General features: G+C 28.4%; 3 protein-coding genes and 1 long non-coding RNA gene across 5 annotated transcripts in view; 1 reads left to right on the top strand and 3 right to left on the bottom strand.

The window, feature by feature from the left end:
* LOC139811699 (putative gustatory receptor 28b) overlaps positions 1-3,160 on the bottom strand; it is a 4,749-nt gene extending 1,589 nt beyond the window's left edge. Inside the window, exons 1-4 of the mRNA XM_071776048.1 lie at positions 2,629-3,160; positions 2,197-2,462; positions 786-944; positions 344-593 (exon numbers count right to left, since the gene is read on the bottom strand). Coding sequence (XP_071632149.1) covers positions 344-593; positions 786-944; positions 2,197-2,462; positions 2,629-2,919 — 966 coding nt within the window. The 5' untranslated portion in view covers positions 2,920-3,160. The remainder of the gene's footprint in view (positions 1-343; positions 594-785; positions 945-2,196; positions 2,463-2,628) is intronic.
* The window catches only part of LOC139812403 (uncharacterized), a 339,231-nt gene that overhangs the window by 274,276 nt on the left and 43,363 nt on the right, over positions 1-21,592 (top strand). The gene's annotated exons all lie outside the window — the stretch shown is intronic.
* On the bottom strand, positions 3,472-6,792 carry LOC139811722 (putative gustatory receptor 28b). The gene is made up of 7 exons (XM_071776077.1): positions 6,233-6,792; positions 5,513-5,778; positions 5,062-5,220; positions 4,584-4,842; positions 3,956-4,024; positions 3,776-3,865; positions 3,472-3,674 (listed from the first exon to the last, which is right to left on the bottom strand). The coding sequence occupies exons 1-7, from the start codon at positions 6,503-6,505 to the stop codon at positions 3,588-3,590; spliced, it is 1,203 nt and encodes a 400-aa protein (XP_071632178.1). The 5' UTR covers positions 6,506-6,792; the 3' UTR covers positions 3,472-3,587.
* LOC139812397 (uncharacterized) lies at positions 10,051-21,305 on the bottom strand. Of its 2 annotated transcripts, XM_071777183.1 has the most exons (15): positions 20,772-21,305; positions 20,239-20,513; positions 19,527-19,685; positions 19,127-19,376; positions 18,988-19,050; positions 18,832-18,921; positions 15,925-16,201; positions 15,359-15,517; positions 14,964-15,207; positions 14,825-14,887; positions 14,688-14,757; positions 11,618-14,436; positions 11,045-11,203; positions 10,444-10,512; positions 10,051-10,368 (listed from the first exon to the last, which is right to left on the bottom strand). In XM_071777183.1, the coding sequence occupies exons 7-12, from the start codon at positions 16,041-16,043 to the stop codon at positions 14,381-14,383; spliced, it is 711 nt and encodes a 236-aa protein (XP_071633284.1). In that variant the 5' UTR covers positions 16,044-16,201; positions 18,832-18,921; positions 18,988-19,050; positions 19,127-19,376; positions 19,527-19,685; positions 20,239-20,513; positions 20,772-21,305; the 3' UTR covers positions 10,051-10,368; positions 10,444-10,512; positions 11,045-11,203; positions 11,618-14,380. The 2 variants fall into 2 exon arrangements, with proteins under 2 accessions (XP_071633284.1, XP_071633283.1); XM_071777182.1 differs by lacking the exons at positions 10,051-10,368; positions 10,444-10,512; positions 11,045-11,203; ... (4 more) ...; positions 15,359-15,517; positions 15,925-16,201 and adding an exon at positions 17,360-18,605.

Raw genomic sequence — 21,592 nt, 5'->3', positions numbered from 1 at the left:
TTTTCCTTCGATAAACAGTTATCGTGATACTGTAAGCTAAATATTGAAACAGTTACCAAGTTTTTCTTGAATATTTAAAAAAGTATTAGGCAAATAAAAAATATTTCAGACAAAAACTCGTTCAAATTAATTAATAAAAAACGATAATATAATAAAAAATAGGGATTTCCATTTAAAAAATTTGACTTGGATCCTACTGGACTTAACACGAGCATCAGTCTCAAAATCTAAGATTGTTTATTAACCCCCTTTTTTTCATCAATCTTTATGAGTTATTAAATGTATAATGTTCTAAATATGACATCCTGTAAATACATATTTTATAAATTATGTATGGATTTACCTTAGCGCTGACACTCTCACATATATAATTTAAGCAAAAGAGTCTGGCTATATATAAGGATATCCAGAAACTGATGTCAATCCAATTCAATGGCGACAATAAAAAAATATCTCCTCTTATTATATGTAAGAAAATATAACGAAGTAGTCTTGTCAGACATGCCAAATAAGTTATCATTTCCATAGTCATCTGTATTTTAAACATTGCATTTAATTCGCGAGCAAGTTGACACAATTCCAAATGGAGATGCCTATAAAAACATATAAATTGTTAATTATAAAGAATTAAAAAATTGTGAATTGAGAAAAATTACTTTTTAATCTAAATGGATCATATTATCTGAGTAAATCTCAAAATTCTGCCAAAAATACATCATTTTTACACAATGCTAAATGAGGCCAAAATCAATGATCTATCTAAATACATTTGTGTACTGATTTACATTGTGGTCCACAACACGTGTTTGTAATTTTTAATACATATGATATGTCGACGAGTGGGCAGCACAACATTTTTCCATGTATATTTTACATCATGTTCTTCTATCAACAACAAACATCTCATGTGTTCATTTAAATTGTCAAATCTGTTGCCAATGTACCTGCAAAGAAAAAATTGTATAATTCCAAAACTTATGAAGAATGAGCTTGAGATAATTTCAAAAGCATTTGTTGCTTATCTCGTTCTAACTAAATAGTAAAGTATTATATATATTATATACTATTTTAGTTTTTAAATTATATGGATTATATTTATTATAAAATTATAATTTTAGAATATTAATTTCTCTAAATAGTGTAATTTTTATAATAATATTATTTATAAAATAAGTGATAGTTAAGACAGTAAATATATGTGTAGGATAGGTAGTCCATCAATGAACCAGTTGCACACTATGAACCATTGCAATATTTTATAAATGTAGTGTTGCTAGATTGTGCTTGTTGTCATGCAACGTACGACTTGCATTTGAACCCTCCCCCTCCAATTAATAATTGACATGACTACGTATCGCTCTCTCCAGACGGGGAATGTCTATGGACGCCTTCAGAGACGCCTGACCACGGTTCGCGTAGCACGCAGTAAGTCAATCGAATTCTATATCTCTTTTTAATGTTCCTAACATTTACGGCATTCTGTAGTTCTGTCGGGCCACAGTTTGCTGCCTTTCGTCTCCTTCTACAATAGAAGACAACATGATTCTCGCTGTAGATTGCTGCGCGGGTGCGTGTCGGACATACGCGCCTTAACATGTCATACTTCCAAAGAGATTCGGAACGCGTATCTGACGCTCTTAAAATGCAAATCCTTCCAAGATTTGCGCTTGCGTTTCGCGTCAGCCCATTGCGATGCCACTATATGCGTGCATAATAATTCTTTGTACGTTATATATATGCGTTTTCGACTTATTATCACTGAAGAGGGCCCGATTTAGGCCTGAAACGTTTGATATTTTTAATGTGTTTTAATGTATTGACTAATTGTAAAAATTTGTTAAATATAATTTTCCCGCATATTAGATCTTGCGTCGGCTCTTATGGTCCATTATTTAGTTAATTTGCCATTTGACATTGTTTTAAAAAAATCGAAATTGTGGCTAAACTTTAAAAATGACTTATAAGTCATCTTATACAGTATGTAGCCAACTAAATTCATGAACTGTATGCAAAAACGCAGATCTCCAACTCAATAATTGAGACTCATTGAGAGAGATATAAGCCTCTGAAATTTACATGATTCATTGTTGGACTACCTACCCTATATAAATTAATTAAGAAATTATGACATAATATTATATAATATTATTATATTAATAGAAATAGTTTAGATATTAATAGAAATAATGTACACACCACAGACAAATTATAAATGCTAGATCTACAAGCATGTTGACGTGTTGATAATGGTTTGTAATATAAGGTATAATCATGCACCACTGATTCTCCACTGTATAAGACCACCACATCATATCAATTATATTGGCCGTTTGGCTACACACTAGCCATCCAATTAATACCCATTTTATACACACATAAAACTTTCGATATATTTTAGGAGTGCCTAACTCTTCCAATGTATTGTCTACAGTAGCAAGTTTTTTTACAAACATCCGCATTTCCTAGATAATATTATGCCAAACTACAATCCAACATTTATTGTAATATATATTTATGTAAAAATTTTTAGACAATTATATTTCTGCTATAAGAACACTTATAATAGATTAACAGAGAGTCTTTTATAAATTAATCTAACAATAAGTCGAATATATGTGGCGTATATACCTTGTGTTGATATGAACTCACAATAATAGATATAATGAGGACGAGAAAGTTCATTAGAATATTGAGTAGAGTAAATGTTGCCAAGAACCACTTTTCTACTTTAAGTCCTACTATTACATAATAAAAAACATAACCGTAAACGATCCACAATGTTACATTATAAAAAATACTTAAATAAGGTTTTTTCAGAGTATGAATGCCGAGACCGAGAATGTGAAAGATCAAGAACAGAGGATGTACAGCTTGTTCTATAGTAGTCACCATGTTCATCACAATCGTCATTTCTACCATAAACTGACAGTTGGACTGTATCCAGCCGATATATAACTCATTATTAAGGCGATAGAATAATACATAGATCAATGCATTAGCGTTATATTATACCTAACTTTTCCCTAAACGAACACAATGACATAGCCGATCTACTGTTTCTTGACACTATTAATGCTAATGATTAAATTGGTTTTAGCTTGCAGACACTGCTCAATTAAGGTATCTAACTTTGTATTAAAATTTTTATTAAAATTATAGTATTATATGTAAAGTGACTATATATTTATAATTAAAAAAAATTTATAAGAAATCAATTCATAATGTCTTGTTGATCAAGCATTAACATTTCAAATTAAAAGGATCCTTATATAATATGTTATTTAATATTCCTCAATCAAGATATAATTTATAAATGCTAAAAGAGCTCTTATTTAAGAAATAGATGTATACAATTCATAGACAATATAAATTGATGTGACAATATAAATAAATGTATATGAAACATTAATGTGACATATAAAAAATATTAAATTAATTGTAATTATTTACACTGCATATTTTATAAATCAATATATTTATTTATAGCTTTAGATTACAATATTAAGTAGAAATATTGAATAATAAGTTAGAAAGAGAATGTGATGAATTTCAAAATTTCATATATGAGCTACTTGCTGTAGTATATGCTATATTTTTCTGTCAATTGTGTTCCATACAGGAACAAAATCCATTTGCGCCATAAAAATAACGATGGTGAGAGTCCAGACGAAAAACTGAAGAGAGATATCAAACAGAAATATTATTATTGGAAATTTTACAACTTAGTAAGCTAAGATTCTGTATAAAGTTAGGAATGATATTAAAGATGATTTACCTTACGAATAAAGGCGTAGCCGAAATAAAATAGTCCCAAACCACTAAACTTCAATGGCCGTAATGATACTTGCAAAACAAACTGATAAATCTGCGTTACATTATAATGCAATTTTTATTTTAATATACTTAAATAAAAATTATTTTGAATCAAGAGATGATTATATAAGAAACATCTCACCTCTTCGCGAGCTTCCGCAAAGCAAATGAGATTTGTTAATTTGTGGATAATGCTCTTGGTCTTGTGCGCCTGAAATGTTATAAAATTAATTATGTTTACATTTATAATTGTATTGTTTTCAATAACAAATTCGAATTTTTACATTAGCAGAATTTTCTAAATCTGTTTTATTACTGTAAAGAATTTTTTGCAATGTTAACATTTATTTCAATTTGATTGTTATTCACAATTATTAATCTTCAAGAAAGATTAAAGATTATGTCATTTGTTATATAACTTTTTTATAATTTGCAAAAATGATTTTTTTCTAACGCGAGCGTGAAATGGGCTGCTTTTCACGCGTTTGTTTTGAATGAGCAAAACGATCCATTTCGCCACTAGTTGAAAAATGGAGCCATTTCTCAACTAATGGAGAAATAAAATTGTAAAACAAGCGCGAAAAGCGGCCTGTTTCACGCTCTTGTTAGGAAAAATAGTATGAACAACTCGTGGGAAGAGTGGTCGAACCCAAATGAGTGTGATGGTCGTACTCGCTTCGCTCGTGCGACCAACTTCACACTCATTCAGAATCGACCACTTTTCCCACTATGGTTGTACAATATACTATTTCCAATTAATATATGTTTACCTTAGCGCTAACGCTTTCGCAAATGTGATTCAGTGATATAAGTTTTGTTAAAAATATGAAAAACCACATTATACTAGAAAGAAATGTTTTTAATATCACGTTATTGTTTATTATTTCTTTCAGATGTAATATCGTGTGATATTCGAAGTAAGACCCTTCGTTTAAGAGAATGAAATAGGATATTATTTGCAAAGTCATTTGTACTCCAAAGAAACCATTTATATCGCGAGCTGTCCGGCAAAGTTCCAAATGGAGATGTCTAAAAAAATATTAATTTAATAAAAAACAAATAATTATTAAAAATATACTTGTATTTATTAATCTATTATTTCTAAAATACATATATCGCATTGGTATCTTAGATGAATTAGCGCGATTAGAGCTGATTTATCGCAAGATTTATTATGTCGTAAAAAAGAATAAAAGTTATATTTATGTTCATTATATTTTTACATAAATTAGAAAATTTGTAATTTACATTACGATCCATAATATGTGTTTGCGATTTTTAGCATTTCGAACGTTGTAGCCTTTAACGACAAGAAATTTTTTCCACTTGCATCTTAGTCCACAGTCTTCTGTTTCTGATAGTTGCTTAATATGATTGTTTATTTTATCTAACCTATCACCAATATGTCTATAATTTAAGAAATATTTAGGAAAAGCGCAAAAAATTGTTATGCATAACAGAATTAAAACAAAAAAATTGTCCGCTTATCATCTTCTTTTAAATCAAATTTTTAATTTTATAGATACAGAAGTGTATTACAATATAACATTAACATACAATAATTTAATATATTTTTTGTATTGTACTTGATTTAATTCTATATTTATTTTGAAAAATTAAGAATTTATCAAATTAAATTACTTAAAAGTTTTAATAATACTCGCGATAAAATGATTATAACAAAATAAGATTTGCAAACCTTAGAAGAAGAATAAACGTTATATCCGTGATGCTGTTAACGTGTATAGAATAAGACGTAATGAAAGGCATGAATATGGCCCTTGTATCATGGAACATTCCTATGCACACTAAAGAATCAAAAGTCCATGTTATGCAAATCATTAAAAACCACATAATCAACGCTTTTCTTGTCAAATTTCTCATTTTATAGTATTCTTTGGGTATACCAAGCTCTTCCAATGTATCATCCACAAGATCTAACTTTCTTGTATACTGCCGGTATTTCTGAGGATAACAGCAGTCAGAAAATTTATAAAACTAGGAGACTCTTTTTCTGATCAAGAGACACGATAGTGTCTCGCGCTAAGTATACGCGAAGCGAGACCGCACCGTGTTTAATATACATAAGGCATATACGTAATGATACACTTAATAGTAAAGCACAGCGTATACACGATACAAATTTAATTAAAAGTTTACATTAAATTATCTAATGCGAAGTGCAACATTAAAAACAAAATTTATTAGTTGATTGCACCTTTAACTTCAATACAGATAAATTAATATATAAAATATATTTCGAAAATAGAGAAATTTATTTTATCACATTTTTAAATATATTAAATAAGTAAGTGTTGAAATTAGTTATTTTTATATTCTAGAATGTGCTATTCTATGTTGTTTGTTTTATTTTAGATATATCACACTTTATTAAAACATTGATAAATAAAACTCATACCTCGTACTTGCAATTGGTGATAATTATGGATGTTATTGCTGCAAGCAAATTTACTGTCATCCCAAAAGTTATGAATTCAGTATATACTCCTTCCAAAAACAGATAGGTCATCGTATAATATAACACATAAGCATAAACACTCCACACAGTTAATATATAGAAAATACTCAAGCGATATCTAGGCTGGTTTAAAGGATATCTAAGAATTCCGAAACCTAAAAAAGAGGCGGCTAAGAAAATAGGACTTAGCGCCTTTTCTACAGTGTCGATCATAATAACGGAGACTCTCGCAATTCTATGTGTTAACTGTTAAAATTTTCAGTTTGCAACGTTCACATTGTGCAAACGTCACATTTATTATTATGATGAAATGGCTACATAATTATATCGTAAATGTCTTTAAACATTAAACGATAGCACAGTTGAGATAATCGATCCGCATACAAAGCATAGGGGAGACCGGGACTATGTGTCCACACTTTACGCTTTTTTCAAGTTTACTAAAAAACTAATAAAAATATTTGGCTAAAATTTTAATGGTACCTATAACCTTTCAACCTTGCTATTAAAAAAAACATAATTAGAATCGTTGATCTTTTAACATTTTAAAGAGGCGAATTTTTTAAGTGGACAAGTCAACCGTAGACAGATAGCTCCATATGTGGGGCTATCTTTCCACATTCGCGAGGGGCTATATCTGTCCACATATAATACAAAACACATTATTTATATTAATTTTTATACTTATTTATAATATTATTTATTATTAATATATAATATTGAAAAAACTGCCTAGTCGTTGGAGTCAGAGAAGTAATAGGCACTTTGTGTAGTTTTTTTTTACAAGTTTCCTGCGTAGAGCTGACTTTTCTTTATATATGGTGGCGTTAAACTGATTTTGAGTCTGTTGCAAAATCAATAGGGGTATTCAAATAAGTTAAAGTTTAACGGTTTGACAGGTTATGTCGGGTTAAAGTCGAGTAAAAAGTTAATTAATTAACTTTGGGCGCGCTACTCTTTAAGGTTATGCAAAATACATAAGTGACTCATTAACTTATCACATTAATCTTTGGGTTAAAAGTTTAAAAATTAACTTTTTACCCGACTTTAACCCGACATAACCTGTCAAACCGTTAAACTCTAACTTATTTGAATACCCCTAATGTGATTCTTTTGTCCCTTCAATTCTTTAATCTTTTTTTTTATTTGGGGCCTTTATTATACTTTATCCTCGGCGTTTAAAATAGAAAATACTCAATAATTCAAGACAAACTCATATATTTAACTTGATACGTATTTTTGAAATAAAAATTTGGCGACGATTCTCGAATCGCAGAATCAAATAGTTGCTCGTAGGTCACTTTTGTACAGTAACGAGTGAGAGCCCGAACATTTATTCCAAAGTCTAACGCTGTTTTTACGAAAAGATTCTTGCTCAATTTTTATTTTTTTAATCGCTCTAAATATAATTTTATTGGGTATGTCTACCTTATCCATCTTAAGGAAAGTCTTGCTTTTGTAGTTATGCACCATTATCTATTTATAAAAGAACAATTCGTCATTGAAGTATGGATACATTGCTCCATCAAAAATAGGACAGATAGCCCCGACCACGTTTTTCAGTCTTTAACATGTTGCCAATTTTAGATAATGCGGAATTAAGATTTGACGCTTCTCACATCTGATAATTATATATTAATTGATAATATTATGAATTGCTTACTTTAATTTGAGTTAAACTACTGTCGCACAGCAAATTTTTTGACCGTCGAAAAATGTGAATAATTGTTTTCGCTTTTCTTTTAACGTATATATAGCGTCTGCGAGAGGGATCGGAAGAAAACAAACATTTAAATATCTTACGTAGGGTATTTTTCAACTACTTGTTGCAATGGTAAAGACATATGTCTCTTAAAACTTGAGATAGCAGTACTGTGGACACACATAACCCCCGTAGACAGATAGCCCCGGTCTCCCTTATATAATGCACTTACTTTTGAATTACATTTTGCACTTTCTATGCATATTTACTTGCGTTATATGAAACGCTAAATTAATGTAATCAAATTTAATTCAGTTCTTCAAAGAAGTTGGTTTATTTTATTATTATGTTTTATATTACCAATAAATCTTGTTAATTGAAAAGGAATATGATTACACAATCTTATTATTATTTGCTTTATCTTTTTGAAGTATTACAATTTATACAGATATTTATAATATAATATGTGTTTATTATTTATTTAAATAAATACATAATTTATGACTATGGTGAAAAACTGAAGGTTTACAATATGACGTACGTTCTTTGTCTCATTCAGTCTTACACAATTATGTAAAGAAATTAATTTTTGTGTTCTAATTTTTTGTGTGACGGATATTTGTGACAAAATTTATTTTAAACTAACTGTATGGATTAAACAAATAAAAATGTACATGTTGGCTGTAAGAAAATTATTAACAATTATTGAAAACTAGTAGCAAAAAATTGTAAGTATTATTGTGTAAAATTAAACGTTATTTATTACATAAATTGTAAAATTTGAGGACATATTTGCACATATTAGATTTTGGAATAAGAATAAAATTTTAAAATTAGATTTAGATTTTAGAATAAAATTATTAAGCATAAGAAACAAAAGAAAACAGATATATTGAGATACTATTCATAGATTTTTATAATGACAAATGTTATTTATATCTGACGTTGGAGTTTATCAATTGCCTTGCTAAAAGAAATATCAACACCATAAGTAGAGGAAAGTACCCGATTATGAGATACCATATCTATTTTGTGTGATTGCCGGAAGTCTATGGGCAGAATTGAAAAATATAGTAGGTCATTTTAAAGGGAATTTAATAAGCTTTAAGATGCTGAAATGTAAAATTTAATTTAAATATTAATTTTGCTGAAAATTAGAAAAATGTGAAAAATGAGCTTTCGGCAAAATCGAAAAAGTGTGCTCCTAATATGAGAGACCCCGGGAAATCGCTAATAAAGTGCAAAATACATGATATTGCAATTAAAAAACTTTATTTAAAGTTTTTGAAAGACAAATGTAATGGAGAAGCATATTTGCAATAATCGTAAACCTACTTATACTCAATATTGTACCTAATCTTCCCCCTCCACTCTTCCCTCTCAAATCAAGGTCAGCACAGTCTTATAAATTCGTATAAACCCCTTAACGTTAATATAGTATTTTTTTTTCTTTTATTACTATACAATAACTTTCATACTCCAGCAACTGAGGAGTACCCTGAGTATCATGTTACGAGCACCACGCCTTGCGGTTTCGCGATCACCAAATCTAATCTCTACAATTAAGCAACTCAACATATCCCGTATTTTCCTATCAATACGACCTTACTCTATCGCTGCATGCAGAACTTATTGCCAAATATTTATTAATTATATAATAAACAAGGTTTAAAGACTCATATCCATGGCACTTGACAACATCCAATTTCACAATTTCTTTCTCTTCTATACACGCACGATCAAACAATGAATTTTCCACTAAATAGGTTTTACCCCAAGGGCAATAAGTTCATGGTGGAACCAACAGATAGGGCCTATTAGTTTAGCAGAAATCTCGCTGTCGCATATTAGAAGCCTATCTCATAATAGGGGACTTTCCTCTAATTATGGATCAACTTAAACATGATTTATTTGTAAACAGGAAATAAATTATTAATGAAATTTTTGCCAAAATTTATGTTATTATTTTATTAATTTTATTGTGTTACATTTGTTATTCATTTTGAAAATTGTTAATAAACACTTACAAAACTTTTTAAGTTATTTTTAACTGCATCATAATGATTACGTACGTTATAACCGTCATACAAAACTGGAAAAGAATAAATCAATTAATTTTCTCACTCGGTATAAAAGCAGCACTTAAAATGCTAATAAATTAAAAATTGCAAGTTAAATGGCATAATAACGATACATATTAATAACACTTTTGATAATTAATTTTTGAAACTAACATACAAAATATAAAAATAAAATGCTGAGGAAGGTAAAGTTAAAAGTAAACCTTTCGAAGAAATGCATTGCCAAAGTAGAAAAGGCCCATTCCAGAAAATTTTAACGGATGCTGCATTGTTTGCAAGGTAAACTGATGAATCTATAGATAAATGACTATTATTTAATTTTATTTAATTTGCTTTACTTACTGTTTTTATGCTAAAATACTTTTTACCTCTTCCGAAATGTTAGCATATTGACGTACACTTGTCAATTGATGAATTACTTTATCATTTTTGTTAGCCTGAAATATGGAATTTATTATAGAATAAAATCTATATATATATTTATGGATCGCATGTATGTGTGTGTGTGTGATTTTACCTTAACCGTAACATTCTCACAAATGGTATTTATGGTGTAGAGTTTAAATAAAAATAAAAAAAGCCATAACCCTGTATTGAACAAGTTCAAATAGAATATTGTTGAATGTATTTCTTCATCTGATTGTTTCCGTATTAGCATCAAGCACAAGTAATAACATAGTGCAGTTAAATATAGAAGATAGGATGCCATTTCAAAAGTTATTTGTGTTCCAAATATTGAATTTAGTTCGCGAGCAAGGTGACATAATTCTAAGTGAAGATGCCTGCCAAAAGACACATTTGGTTATGAAAAAATATAGATAATTATATGACAACTCATATCATTTTAAGAACCCAAGTGATTCTTATAATTTATTTTTATTGCTTTTTAATATATAGTTTTATCTTATTTAATTATTATTAGTACATAAGTCGATGATCTATCATATATATAAATGTGTATCAATTTACATTGAGATCCACAGCATCCGTTTATGGTTATCAGTACACATAATATATCGGTGAAGACCGACCACAGGTTTCTTCCATGTACATTTCAGTCCACGCTCTTCTCTCACTGACAGATACCGTATGTGCTCGCTTATCTTATCAAATCTAGTGCCAATATACCTGTGCAAAAAACATCTCAGAAAGTATAAAATATGTAGCAAATCAAAACATTTAATAATATATGATAAATGAAAATGTTTAACTCATATTTACATGAATTGTAGGAATTTTATATAATATAATATATATAACGGTATATACATATAATTTATATGTAATCTATCTTTTAATTCTGAAAATTTTAATTGAGGATCATATAGAAGTAATATGTTTAGCCTTGTATAAACTTTCTGTAGTTTTTTATTAAATTCTTTTATCATTTTAATGATATTTAGTGAATTTAGTATTTAATGAATAAATTTTACACTAGCGAGGAAATTATGAAAAGTAGAGATACAGGAAATTAAATGCAAATACAAACAATGATACATTTATTTACTGAATAAATACTGTAAATATAAATATTATACAAACCATAAGATGAAGGTAAATAATAAGTCCACGAGCGTATTAATGTGAAGAGAATGATTTAGTATGTAAGGCAGATATAGTCCCCAAGAAACAGTCTCATTCAAATTTTGCCACAGTAGTGACTCATACACATTTACAGTCATACTGTACATGATCCACACAATTACTACTCTTTTCGACCATATATATATTTTTCGATACATTTTTGGAGTGCCCAGTTCTTCCAAGGTATCGTCTACAGCTGCAAGCTTCTTCAAGCACATAGCAAATCTCTAAAATAATAGCAGGCGACAATTTGAAACGCATCTATGTCATCATGTATTATGTAAAGCAATTATGCTATTTTGATAAAAATACATTGTAAAATCAAAAAATAAAAAAACATTAGATATATATTGCTTTATAAAAAATTTTTATTTTTTAAAGCTGCGCGCCATATTAGAAATATAAAATAATATAATTACTTTAACATTGCTAAATATATAGTAAATATTTGAATAATTGTACCTTTCGATGATAAAAGCTCATAATCACGGACACAACCAAGGTAAAGATGTTAATCTCCGTAACGATTATAACAACTGAGGTCCGAAATAGTATTTCGATTTTAAAGAGAATTATTATATAATAAAAGAGATAAGCATAAGTAAACCATAGTGTCAGAGAATATAGAATACTTAAATACGCAGTCCACCAAATCCTTGGTTGTTTTCCGGGGTAAAATCCTAAACCGACAATAAAGCACATAACGAGGAAAGGACGCAGAGCCTGTTGGATTGTAGTTACCACGATCATCGCTATTGCAAATTTATTGACTGTATGTTCAAACTTGTTTATTGGGTGTATCGCTATTGTGTCGATTTGCAACTGCGGCGGAACTTCGTAATCACAGTATATGTTCCTTACAGCACTTACGCATATTGAAATTATAGATTCACTTTGATGAGTAAAAAAAAATGATTGATGGTTGAATCTTGTTGGGATCCATTGTAATGGATGGAGCCACTAATACAGTTTTCTACGTATTCTTTTTATTAGTTTGAAGCAAATACGTTTACTGTTACTTCTGTCAGTATTGGTCTATGTAACGTAACTTTCCTCATGTGTCATATCTGATGATACATAATAAGATTAACAAGTAAAAGGACAACGATAATGAGTAATAGTAATTTAATGATATGAGTAATAGTATTTTTTAATATCAATTTGTCGCAACAATAGCAAGAAAAGAGGAGAAACATAAAAGAAATATTTTTAGAATTTCTGGAAGTGTAAAAATTATATTAAATTTGCTTTTTACTTATTCTTTATTCTTTTGGAGAACAATGTAATTTTATTGATGTGAGGTATAAATCGACTAGAGTGTAGAAATTTGTGAAATTTTACGGTAAAACTTTCTAGATTATTAAATTTGCGATGCGAAACATTTACAATTATTTTCGCATCTTACTTTTTATTCTGCTGCTGTAATTGCCAAAAAAAATTATCTATATCTTGTATTATCTGTGAATAATTCATAATGAAACACGATGAACTTACATATCCTAATAATGATATCACATTGCAAGTCACATTATTTGTAGAATATCGATAGAATATAGATTTAGACACTAAAAGAAATTTAATTAATAAAATAAATAAACTAATATTTAATATTGTTGTCAAAATAATTTTCATATGTATTAAAGTATATTAAAACGTACTAAAAGTGCGTATAAATCGACAATAATTGATTTATTTAATTTTAACATTATTGATTATATAAATTATATATAAAGAATGCGTTTTACCCTTTAATTATTATTAATATTTTAAGTGTAATAAAAATGTTTTCCGTTTTATATAGTGTCTCATTTAAAGATATTACGTGATTAATCTGTAAGCACAACAAAAAGAAGAAAATTACTAGTTGGTAGAATCATTAATTGTGTTATATAGTAAACACATGCGTCGTGCACGACATAACTAAAGCGAATAAGAGAGATCGTCGGATGGCTCAGACACATACACACACACATTCACCTATAGGTACATCAATCAATTATATGTACAAATAAATAATTCGGTATCTTAGGGACGAGTTTCAACGGTCGTTAGATGTGGCTCCGGCGTTTTCGATCCTTCGTTGTCACGGCCGATTTTCGATTTTTCCTCGTTACTTCGACGTGTACACAACGATTACGTGGCCACGAAAGATCGCTCGAGATTTTGCCTTTCCTTCGAGACGAACATTTAAATTCTATACAAAGGACACAATTGTGAACATTGAATAAAGTGTGTGTCAAGCCAAGGCGACCCAAGTCTACACCTCAAGGCGCTGTCGCATCCGAACAATCAGGTAGCGACTCAGGGCGATAGTCCCCCAGGCGTCGTCGCTTACCGCTCTCACGACTCAGGGCAACAGCCCCTAAGCGAAGTCACATACAATGCGCAACCGATCCATGTATGTATGCGCGTATGCGTTCTCTTCTTAATTGTTATTTTCTGCTTTTAATGTTTAACGTTTACATTCTGTATTAAAACGATCTTTTCAACTGTTTTCTGTATTTGTTACACATTAAATAAAGCGCAAGACGAAAATACGGCGTAGATACGAGTAATATCTATGCTGATCACATAACAAATTGTTTTTTTAAATTATTACTACATTGGCTCAAGCGATATACCTGCATATAATCGATGTGATTACAAATAATTGTTTTGATGAGCTTTTGGGATACTAAACTTAATATAAAGTGCAGAGTGGATTACTCTTTAAAAGGTAAATCAGGCGTCGACATTTGTATCACGATGGTCAAAAACGTTGTAATCGCTACGCAGAACTAAGAAAAAATGTATAAATTTTCAATTAATTCTTATTATTTGTAAAGCTAGCATTATATTTAAATATGATGTAAGATAAATGTAAGATAAATAATATAATGTACGTATGTAAAAAAAAAGTAATAACTTAACTTTAATAACAACTTTAACGATAAGCTTAGAAGCAATTTTATGAATTTCTATATAACATGCAAAAATAAAGTAACAGTAAAAATAGATGAAAAATGAACCTTTATGAGGAATTTGTTACCAAAGGAGAAGAAACCCATTCCAGTAAACTCCAACGGATGATGCATTGTTTGCAAATTGAACTGATAAATCTGTACATAAATAGTCATTTAACATAATTTGCTTTATTTACTCTTTTGCTATTAAAATATTTTTTACCTCTTTCAAAACGTCATCATATCGAAAAGTCAATTCATTGATTATTTTGTCAATTTTGTTAGCCTAAAATTTATAATTGATTTATATTGAATATATGTATATTCTCTTGTATTGAAAGTGCATTGTACATTTTTTTTACCTTAAAACAGACATTTTCACAAATGTAATTTATAATATACACTTTTCCTACAATCATAAACATCCGGAAAGCTATTCGAAACCATACGCTGACTGGTATTAGCTCTCGATGCATTAACGATTTGTATAAGTAGAAGCATAATGATGTTCCAAGTAATGAATAAGATGCTGTTTCGGTAGTCATTTGAATTCCAAACACCAGATTCCATTCACGTGCAATGCGACATAGTTCTAAATGAAGATGTCTGTCGACAAATAAATTTTTTATTACTAAAAAACATTTTATTACTAAAAATAATAAAAAGAAATTGTTTTTACAAATTATAATTGATTGTTTTTTGTTATATACTATTAAAATAATATTCTACATAAATATATGCATATGTATTGAATTACATTAAGCTCCACAACACTCGCTTGTAATTATCAGCACCCAAGGTACATTGATGAACAATTATTGTAGGTTTCTTCCATGTATTCCTTAGTGAATGCTCTTTCTTTATCAGTAGATTTTGCATATGCTGATTTACTTCATCAAACCTGGTGCCGATGTACCTGTTTTATAAATATTATTTCACTAAATAATATTTTGAATTGTAGCCTCTATGCTATGACAGATCTATTAACCATTTTTGGATAATAAGGTTTAAAACTTGTATCTTGTATATATAATAAATTCTATATTTATAAAATTATAATATATATTGAAATTTACAAAATAATACGTATCTTATATATCACTTTTTAGAATCAATTTTTAAATATACTTTTACAAATTAATTAAGAATTAATTTTTTGAATAGGTACTTTTACAAATGCCGAAAATTGTCATTCCTGTGATGATTGCCTTTTATTAATTATTTTAAAAATTGTGTAAAATATATATACATTATCTTTAAAAATGGAAAATGTTTTGAATATATAATTAGTTGCGTTAATTTGATAAACATACAAGTACAAACCATAAGAAAGTGATGAACACTGAGTTTATAAGTGTACTAGCATTAGTACAATAATTAAATACATATGAGCTAGAATAAATGCCCATAAAGTAGTTATTTCTTTCAGAAATACCAGCCATGATGTGGTGTCGTTAAAATTCAGAGCAAAGCACCACACAGTCCACCCAATTGCTATTCGTTTTGACAACATATGCATTTTTTCATATATTTTTGGACTACCTAGTTCTTTCAAAGAATCATCCACTGCAGTAAGTCTCTTCATACACATTTGAAGTCTCTAAAATGAAATTAAAAAATAATATTAAATATAATGGTATATATTATTCTTCTGTGATAAAATGCGTTTACACATATAGACAACTTAAAAAATCTTGCTTAATAAAACCATTTTAATATTAAATAGAAATGTTATATTGACAATTGATGTAAATATTTACATGTGCGTAATTACTTTAGCATTACAGTGTAATCTAATTAGTGTAAATGTAAAAATATAATTGGTAAAAAGATTAAACACATTAATTATACCTTGTTGTAATATATGTTAAAAATCACAGATGTAATTGTCGTAATGATGGTAACTTCCAAAACGATTAACGTAATGGTATGGGGAAATAATTTTTCAAATGAAAGAGACCTCACCGTATAGTACAAAAGATAGCCATTTAAAAACCACACTGCCGCAGAATACAGAATGCTTAGATATACAACCCCAGATTTTGGACTAGTTAATGGATAGACACATAAACCGATAATAAAGCACGTAATAAAAAAAGGTCGAAAGGCTTGTTGAACTGTGGTAGTCATGATCGTCACAACCACGAATTAACACTGAGTGTTAAACTTTTTTTTGTCAAATTTGTCATTTCATTTGTTGGCAATTACATTAATGCGTAATAATACTGTTTTTTTTTTTCATAATAGCGATATATGCTCATTGGAGCACTTACGCAAATATGTTTCCATTAAAAGGTCGATCCGTTTTAGTAAATGAAAGAAATGACTCGTCACTAAATATGTGCTGCAAAATAATTGAAACATTGACGCTGATATTAATTTCTTATGTGTTTCTCTATGCAAAGTAAATATATTTAATATTATTTTTATTGTATCGTTTATGTATTTTTTTAACTATACTATAATATTGTATGTATATATAACAATATTATATTTAATACTAACGTAAAAAATTCACTATATTGAATTATAAAAAATCTTAATACAATAAAATATTGAATAAGATATAAATACACACACACACACACACATACACACAAAACATTAAGTTGACATATAAAAATATAATGATGTAATTCAAAGGAATGATATAATTTGGAAGAAAGAGAAAAAGAGAGAGAAAGAGAGAGAGAGAGAGAGAGAGAGAAAGAAATTTGTAACATAAAGGTTTTTATTACATAATAACGTAGAGATACAATGTTCATTAATCACAACAAAATATATTTTATAAACGACAATTCTTGTTTAATTGTTCAAAATATGCATCTTATGGTATAGAAGACATTTGCATTATAACTATAATAAACGTTGCAACAGTCATGACAAGTTGAAAAAAAATTATCGCGCTCATTTGCTGCAACAATGAAATAACTCAAAAATTGTGATTTTTCAGGGGAGACACAATTTAAAGTTTGGAATTGTTATAACTTTCTATGAGAATTTTAAAATACCGTATTAGCAAGTAACTCTTATTGCAACTTTTATGATGTTCTTACTACAACGACAACTGAGATTGACTGAGTTAAGACAGTATTGCACCCCACATAATTCACTAAATGATATAGCACAATAGCGACACAACTGTTCCCTCGAGTTTGTGAAGCTTAAGCATCGTCGATTTAACTGTAAATAGTACATGTAACAACCCTTTTTCCTGTACGAATAACTCAGAAAGGGCGATTTTTATGTTATGTTATTGTTACACCAAATGGAGCGAGATGCAATTTAAATTTCCGTACAAAACAAAGATTTTAATAAGAGATAAGAGACATTTTAGATTAGTATTTTGTATACACTAATTACATTTTTGTCATTTGTTAGAATTTAATATAAGGATATGATATAAATTTGATAAAAAAGGATAAAAAATTTTGACATTTTAGCAATCAGTTTGAATGTTCTACATAATTATTTTAAGATAGTGCAACAAAATTATTTTCAGATCTGCATATAGCTAAATTTTTAGATACTTCAGCAAAACCATTCTTTCCGTGTAATATTCAAGATAGTGGAAATAATTTTCATGTGTATTAAAACATATTAAAAATGTATAAATCGGTAATAATTGATTTAATTAATTTTTTAATATTATATATTACTTGGTTATATACATATTATATATAAAGAATGCGTTTTGCCTTTTAATTATTAATATTTCAAGCGCAATGAAAATGTTTCACGTTTTTTAGTTTATTATTCAAAGATATTATTACGTGATTAATCTGTAAGTACAACAAAAAGAAGAAAACTACTAGTTGATAGAATCATTAATTGTTTTTTTTTTTAATTATTACTACACTGGCAAGTGATATACACGCATATAATCGATGTAATTACAGATAATTATTTTGATGCGCTTTTGGGATTCTAAACTTAATATGAAGTCTTCAGGCGTTCGACATTTGTATAACGATGATCAAAAACGTTGTAATTGTTACGCAGAACTAAAAAAAAATGTATAAATTTTCAATTAATTCTTATATTTGTAAAGATAGCATTATATTTAAATATGATGTAAGATAAATAATATAATGGATGTAAGAAAAAATTAGTAACTTAACTTTAATAACAACTTTAACAAGCTTAGAAGCATTTTTATGAATTTCTCTAATGTACGTAAAATACAACACGTAAAAATAAAGTAACAGTAAAAATAGTTGAAAAATAAACCTTTATGAGAAATTTGTTGCCAAAGGGGAAAAAACCCATTCCAGTAAACTCCAACGGATGATGCATTGTTTGCAAATTGAACTGATAAATCTGTACATGAATAGTTATTTAACATAATTTGCTTTATTTACTTTTTGCTATTAAAATATTTTTTACCTCTTTTAAAACGTCAGCATATCGAAAAGTCAATTTATTGATTATTTTGTCAATTTTGTTAGCCTAAAATTTATAATTAATTTATATTGAATATATGTATATTCTCTCTTATTAAAAATGCATTGTACATTTTTTTTACCTTAACACTGACATTTTCACAAATGTAATTTATAATATACACTTTTCCTACAAAGACAAACGTCCAGGAAATTACTCGAAACCATACGCTCACTGGTATTACATTTCGATATTTATGCGTTAGCAAATTGTATATGTAGAAGGACATTGATGTCCCAAATAATGGATAAAACGCTGTTTCGGCAGCCATCTGAATTCCAAACACCAGATTCCATTCGCGTGCAATGCGACATAGTTCTAAATGAAGATGTCTGTCGACAAATCAAATTTTTATTACTGATAAACATAAAAATGACGAAAAGGAATTGTTTTTATAAATTATCATTAATTGCTTTTTGTTATACTAAAATATTATTAAAATAATATTCTACAAAAATATATGCATATATGTATTGAATTACATTGAGCTCCACAACACTCGCTTGCAATTATTAGTACTCAAAGTACATTGATGAACAATTATTGTAGGTTTCTTCCATGTATTCCTTAGCCAATGCTCTTTTCTTACCAATAGATTTTGCATATGCTTTTTTACTTCATCAAACCTCGTGCCGATGTACCTGTCTCATAAATATTATTTTATCAAATAATATTTTGAATTGTAGCATCATCTGTGACAGATCTAGTGACCATTTTTGGATAATGAGTTTTTAAAACTTGTATATATAATTCTTTATTTATGAAATTATAATCAATATATATTAAAATTTACAAAATAGTATATATAATGCTTGATCTACAATAGCTGTAGTAAGCTGTAGTAAGCCTCAAGATGTAAGAAATTGACCAATCACAGTCGATTATTCTCCTCACATTCGCCTGTAATTGGTCAATTTCTTACGGCTTGAGGCTTACTACAGCTTACTGCAACTATTGTAGATCGGGCATTATCTATATATATCTCATATATCACTTTTTACAATTAATTTTTAAATACTTTTAAATTAATTAGAAATTAATTTTTTAAATAATTTTACAAATGAAAATTGTCATTCCTGTGATGATTGCATTTTATTAATTATTTTAAAAATTATGTAAAATGTATGTTAAAAATGGAAAATGTTTTGAATATATAATTCGTTGCGTTAATTTGATAAACAAACAAGTACAAACCATAAGAAAGTGATAAACACTAAATCTACAAGTGCCCCAGTATGAATACAATAATTATACATATGAGGTACAATAAATTTCCATGAAGTAGTTTTTTCTCTCAGCTGTATTAGACATGACATGGTGTCGCAAAAATTCAGAGCAAAGCTGAGCACAATCCACCCAATTGCTATTCGTTTTGACAACATATGCATTTTTCGATATATTTTTGGACTACCTAATTCTTTCAAAGTATCATCCACTGCAGTAAGTCTCTCCATACACATTTGAATTCTCTACAATAATATTGAAAAATAATATAAATTATGATGGTATATATTATATTTCTGTGAGAAAATACGTTTATACATATACGTTTATAGATTACTTAAAAACTATTGCTCAATAAAATCATTCAAATATCAATGAGAAATGTTATATTGGCAGTTAAAGTAAATATCAGGCATGCATAATTACTTTAACATTACAATATAATATAATTAGTGTAAATATAAAGATATAATTGGTAAAGAAATTAAACATATTAATTATACCTTATTGTAATATATAGTAAAAATCACAGATGTAATTGTCGCAATGATGTTGACTTCCAAAATGATTAACGTAATGGTAAAAGGAAATAATGCTTCCAATGAAAGAGAGCTCACCATGCCGTACAAAAGATAGCCATAAACAAACCACACTATCGCGGAATATAGAATGCTTAAATATACAACTCGAGATTTTGGACTATTTAATGGATAGACACATAAACCGATAATAAAGCACGTAATAAAAAGAGGTCGAAAGGCTTGTTGGGCCGTAGTAGTCATGATCGTCACAAACGCAAATTAACACTGAGTGTTAAACTCATTATTGTTAAATTTGTCATGTCATTTATTGGCAATTATATTATTACGTAACAATACTGTTTTTATGATAATCGCGATATATGCTCATTGAAGCACTTACGCAAATATGTTCGATAAAGAAGTTCGATCCGCTTTAATGAATGAAAAAGATGACTCGTCACTAAATGTGTGCTACAAAATTATTGAAACATTTACGCTGATTAATTTTTTATGCGTTCCTCCATGCCAAGTAAACATATATTTAATATTATTTTTACTGTATTTTTTATGTATTGTCTGTTTACTTATTATGTATACTGCTATTGTATGTGTATATAACAATATTATAATAAATAATATTTACGTAAAAAATTAGCTATGTTAAGATTATTAAATAACCTTAATACAATAAAATATTTAATAAGCCATAAATGATAAATCCCGTTCTTTTAAGTCCTATACACACGCGTGCGCGCATAAACACACACACACACACACATAAAACATTAAGTTGACATAAAAAT

Source organism: Temnothorax longispinosus, chromosome 4, assembly GCF_030848805.1.
Source record: "Temnothorax longispinosus isolate EJ_2023e chromosome 4, Tlon_JGU_v1, whole genome shotgun sequence".
Lineage (NCBI taxonomy): Eukaryota > Metazoa > Arthropoda > Insecta > Hymenoptera > Formicidae > Temnothorax > Temnothorax longispinosus.
Note: the sequence above shows the minus strand (reverse complement) of the source record. Positions and strands in the feature narration are given on the sequence as shown.

Excerpts from the sequence above, each read along its gene's own strand:
- LOC139812397 (XM_071777182.1), bottom strand. The coding sequence starts at position 21,050 with ATGACTACTACGGCCCAACAAGCCTTTCGACCTCTTTTTATTACGTGC. Across the intron at positions 20,514-20,771 it reads TTACTATATATTACAATAAG|AGAATTCAAATGTGTATGGA; the intron begins GTATAATTAATA and ends ATATTATTGTAG. Across the intron at positions 19,377-19,526 it reads CGAGTGTTGTGGAGCTCAAT|ACATCTTCATTTAGAACTAT; the intron begins GTAATTCAATAC and ends ATTTGTCGACAG.
- LOC139811722 (XM_071776077.1), bottom strand. The coding sequence starts at position 6,505 with ATGATCGACACTGTAGAAAAGGCGCTAAGTCCTATTTTCTTAGCCGCC. Across the intron at positions 4,843-5,061 it reads CACATATTATGGATCGTAAT|ACATCTCCATTTGGAACTTT; the intron begins GTAAATTACAAA and ends ATATTTTTTTAG. Across the intron at positions 4,025-4,583 it reads GCGAAAGCGTTAGCGCTAAG|GCGCACAAGACCAAGAGCAT; the intron begins GTAAACATATAT and ends ATAACATTTCAG.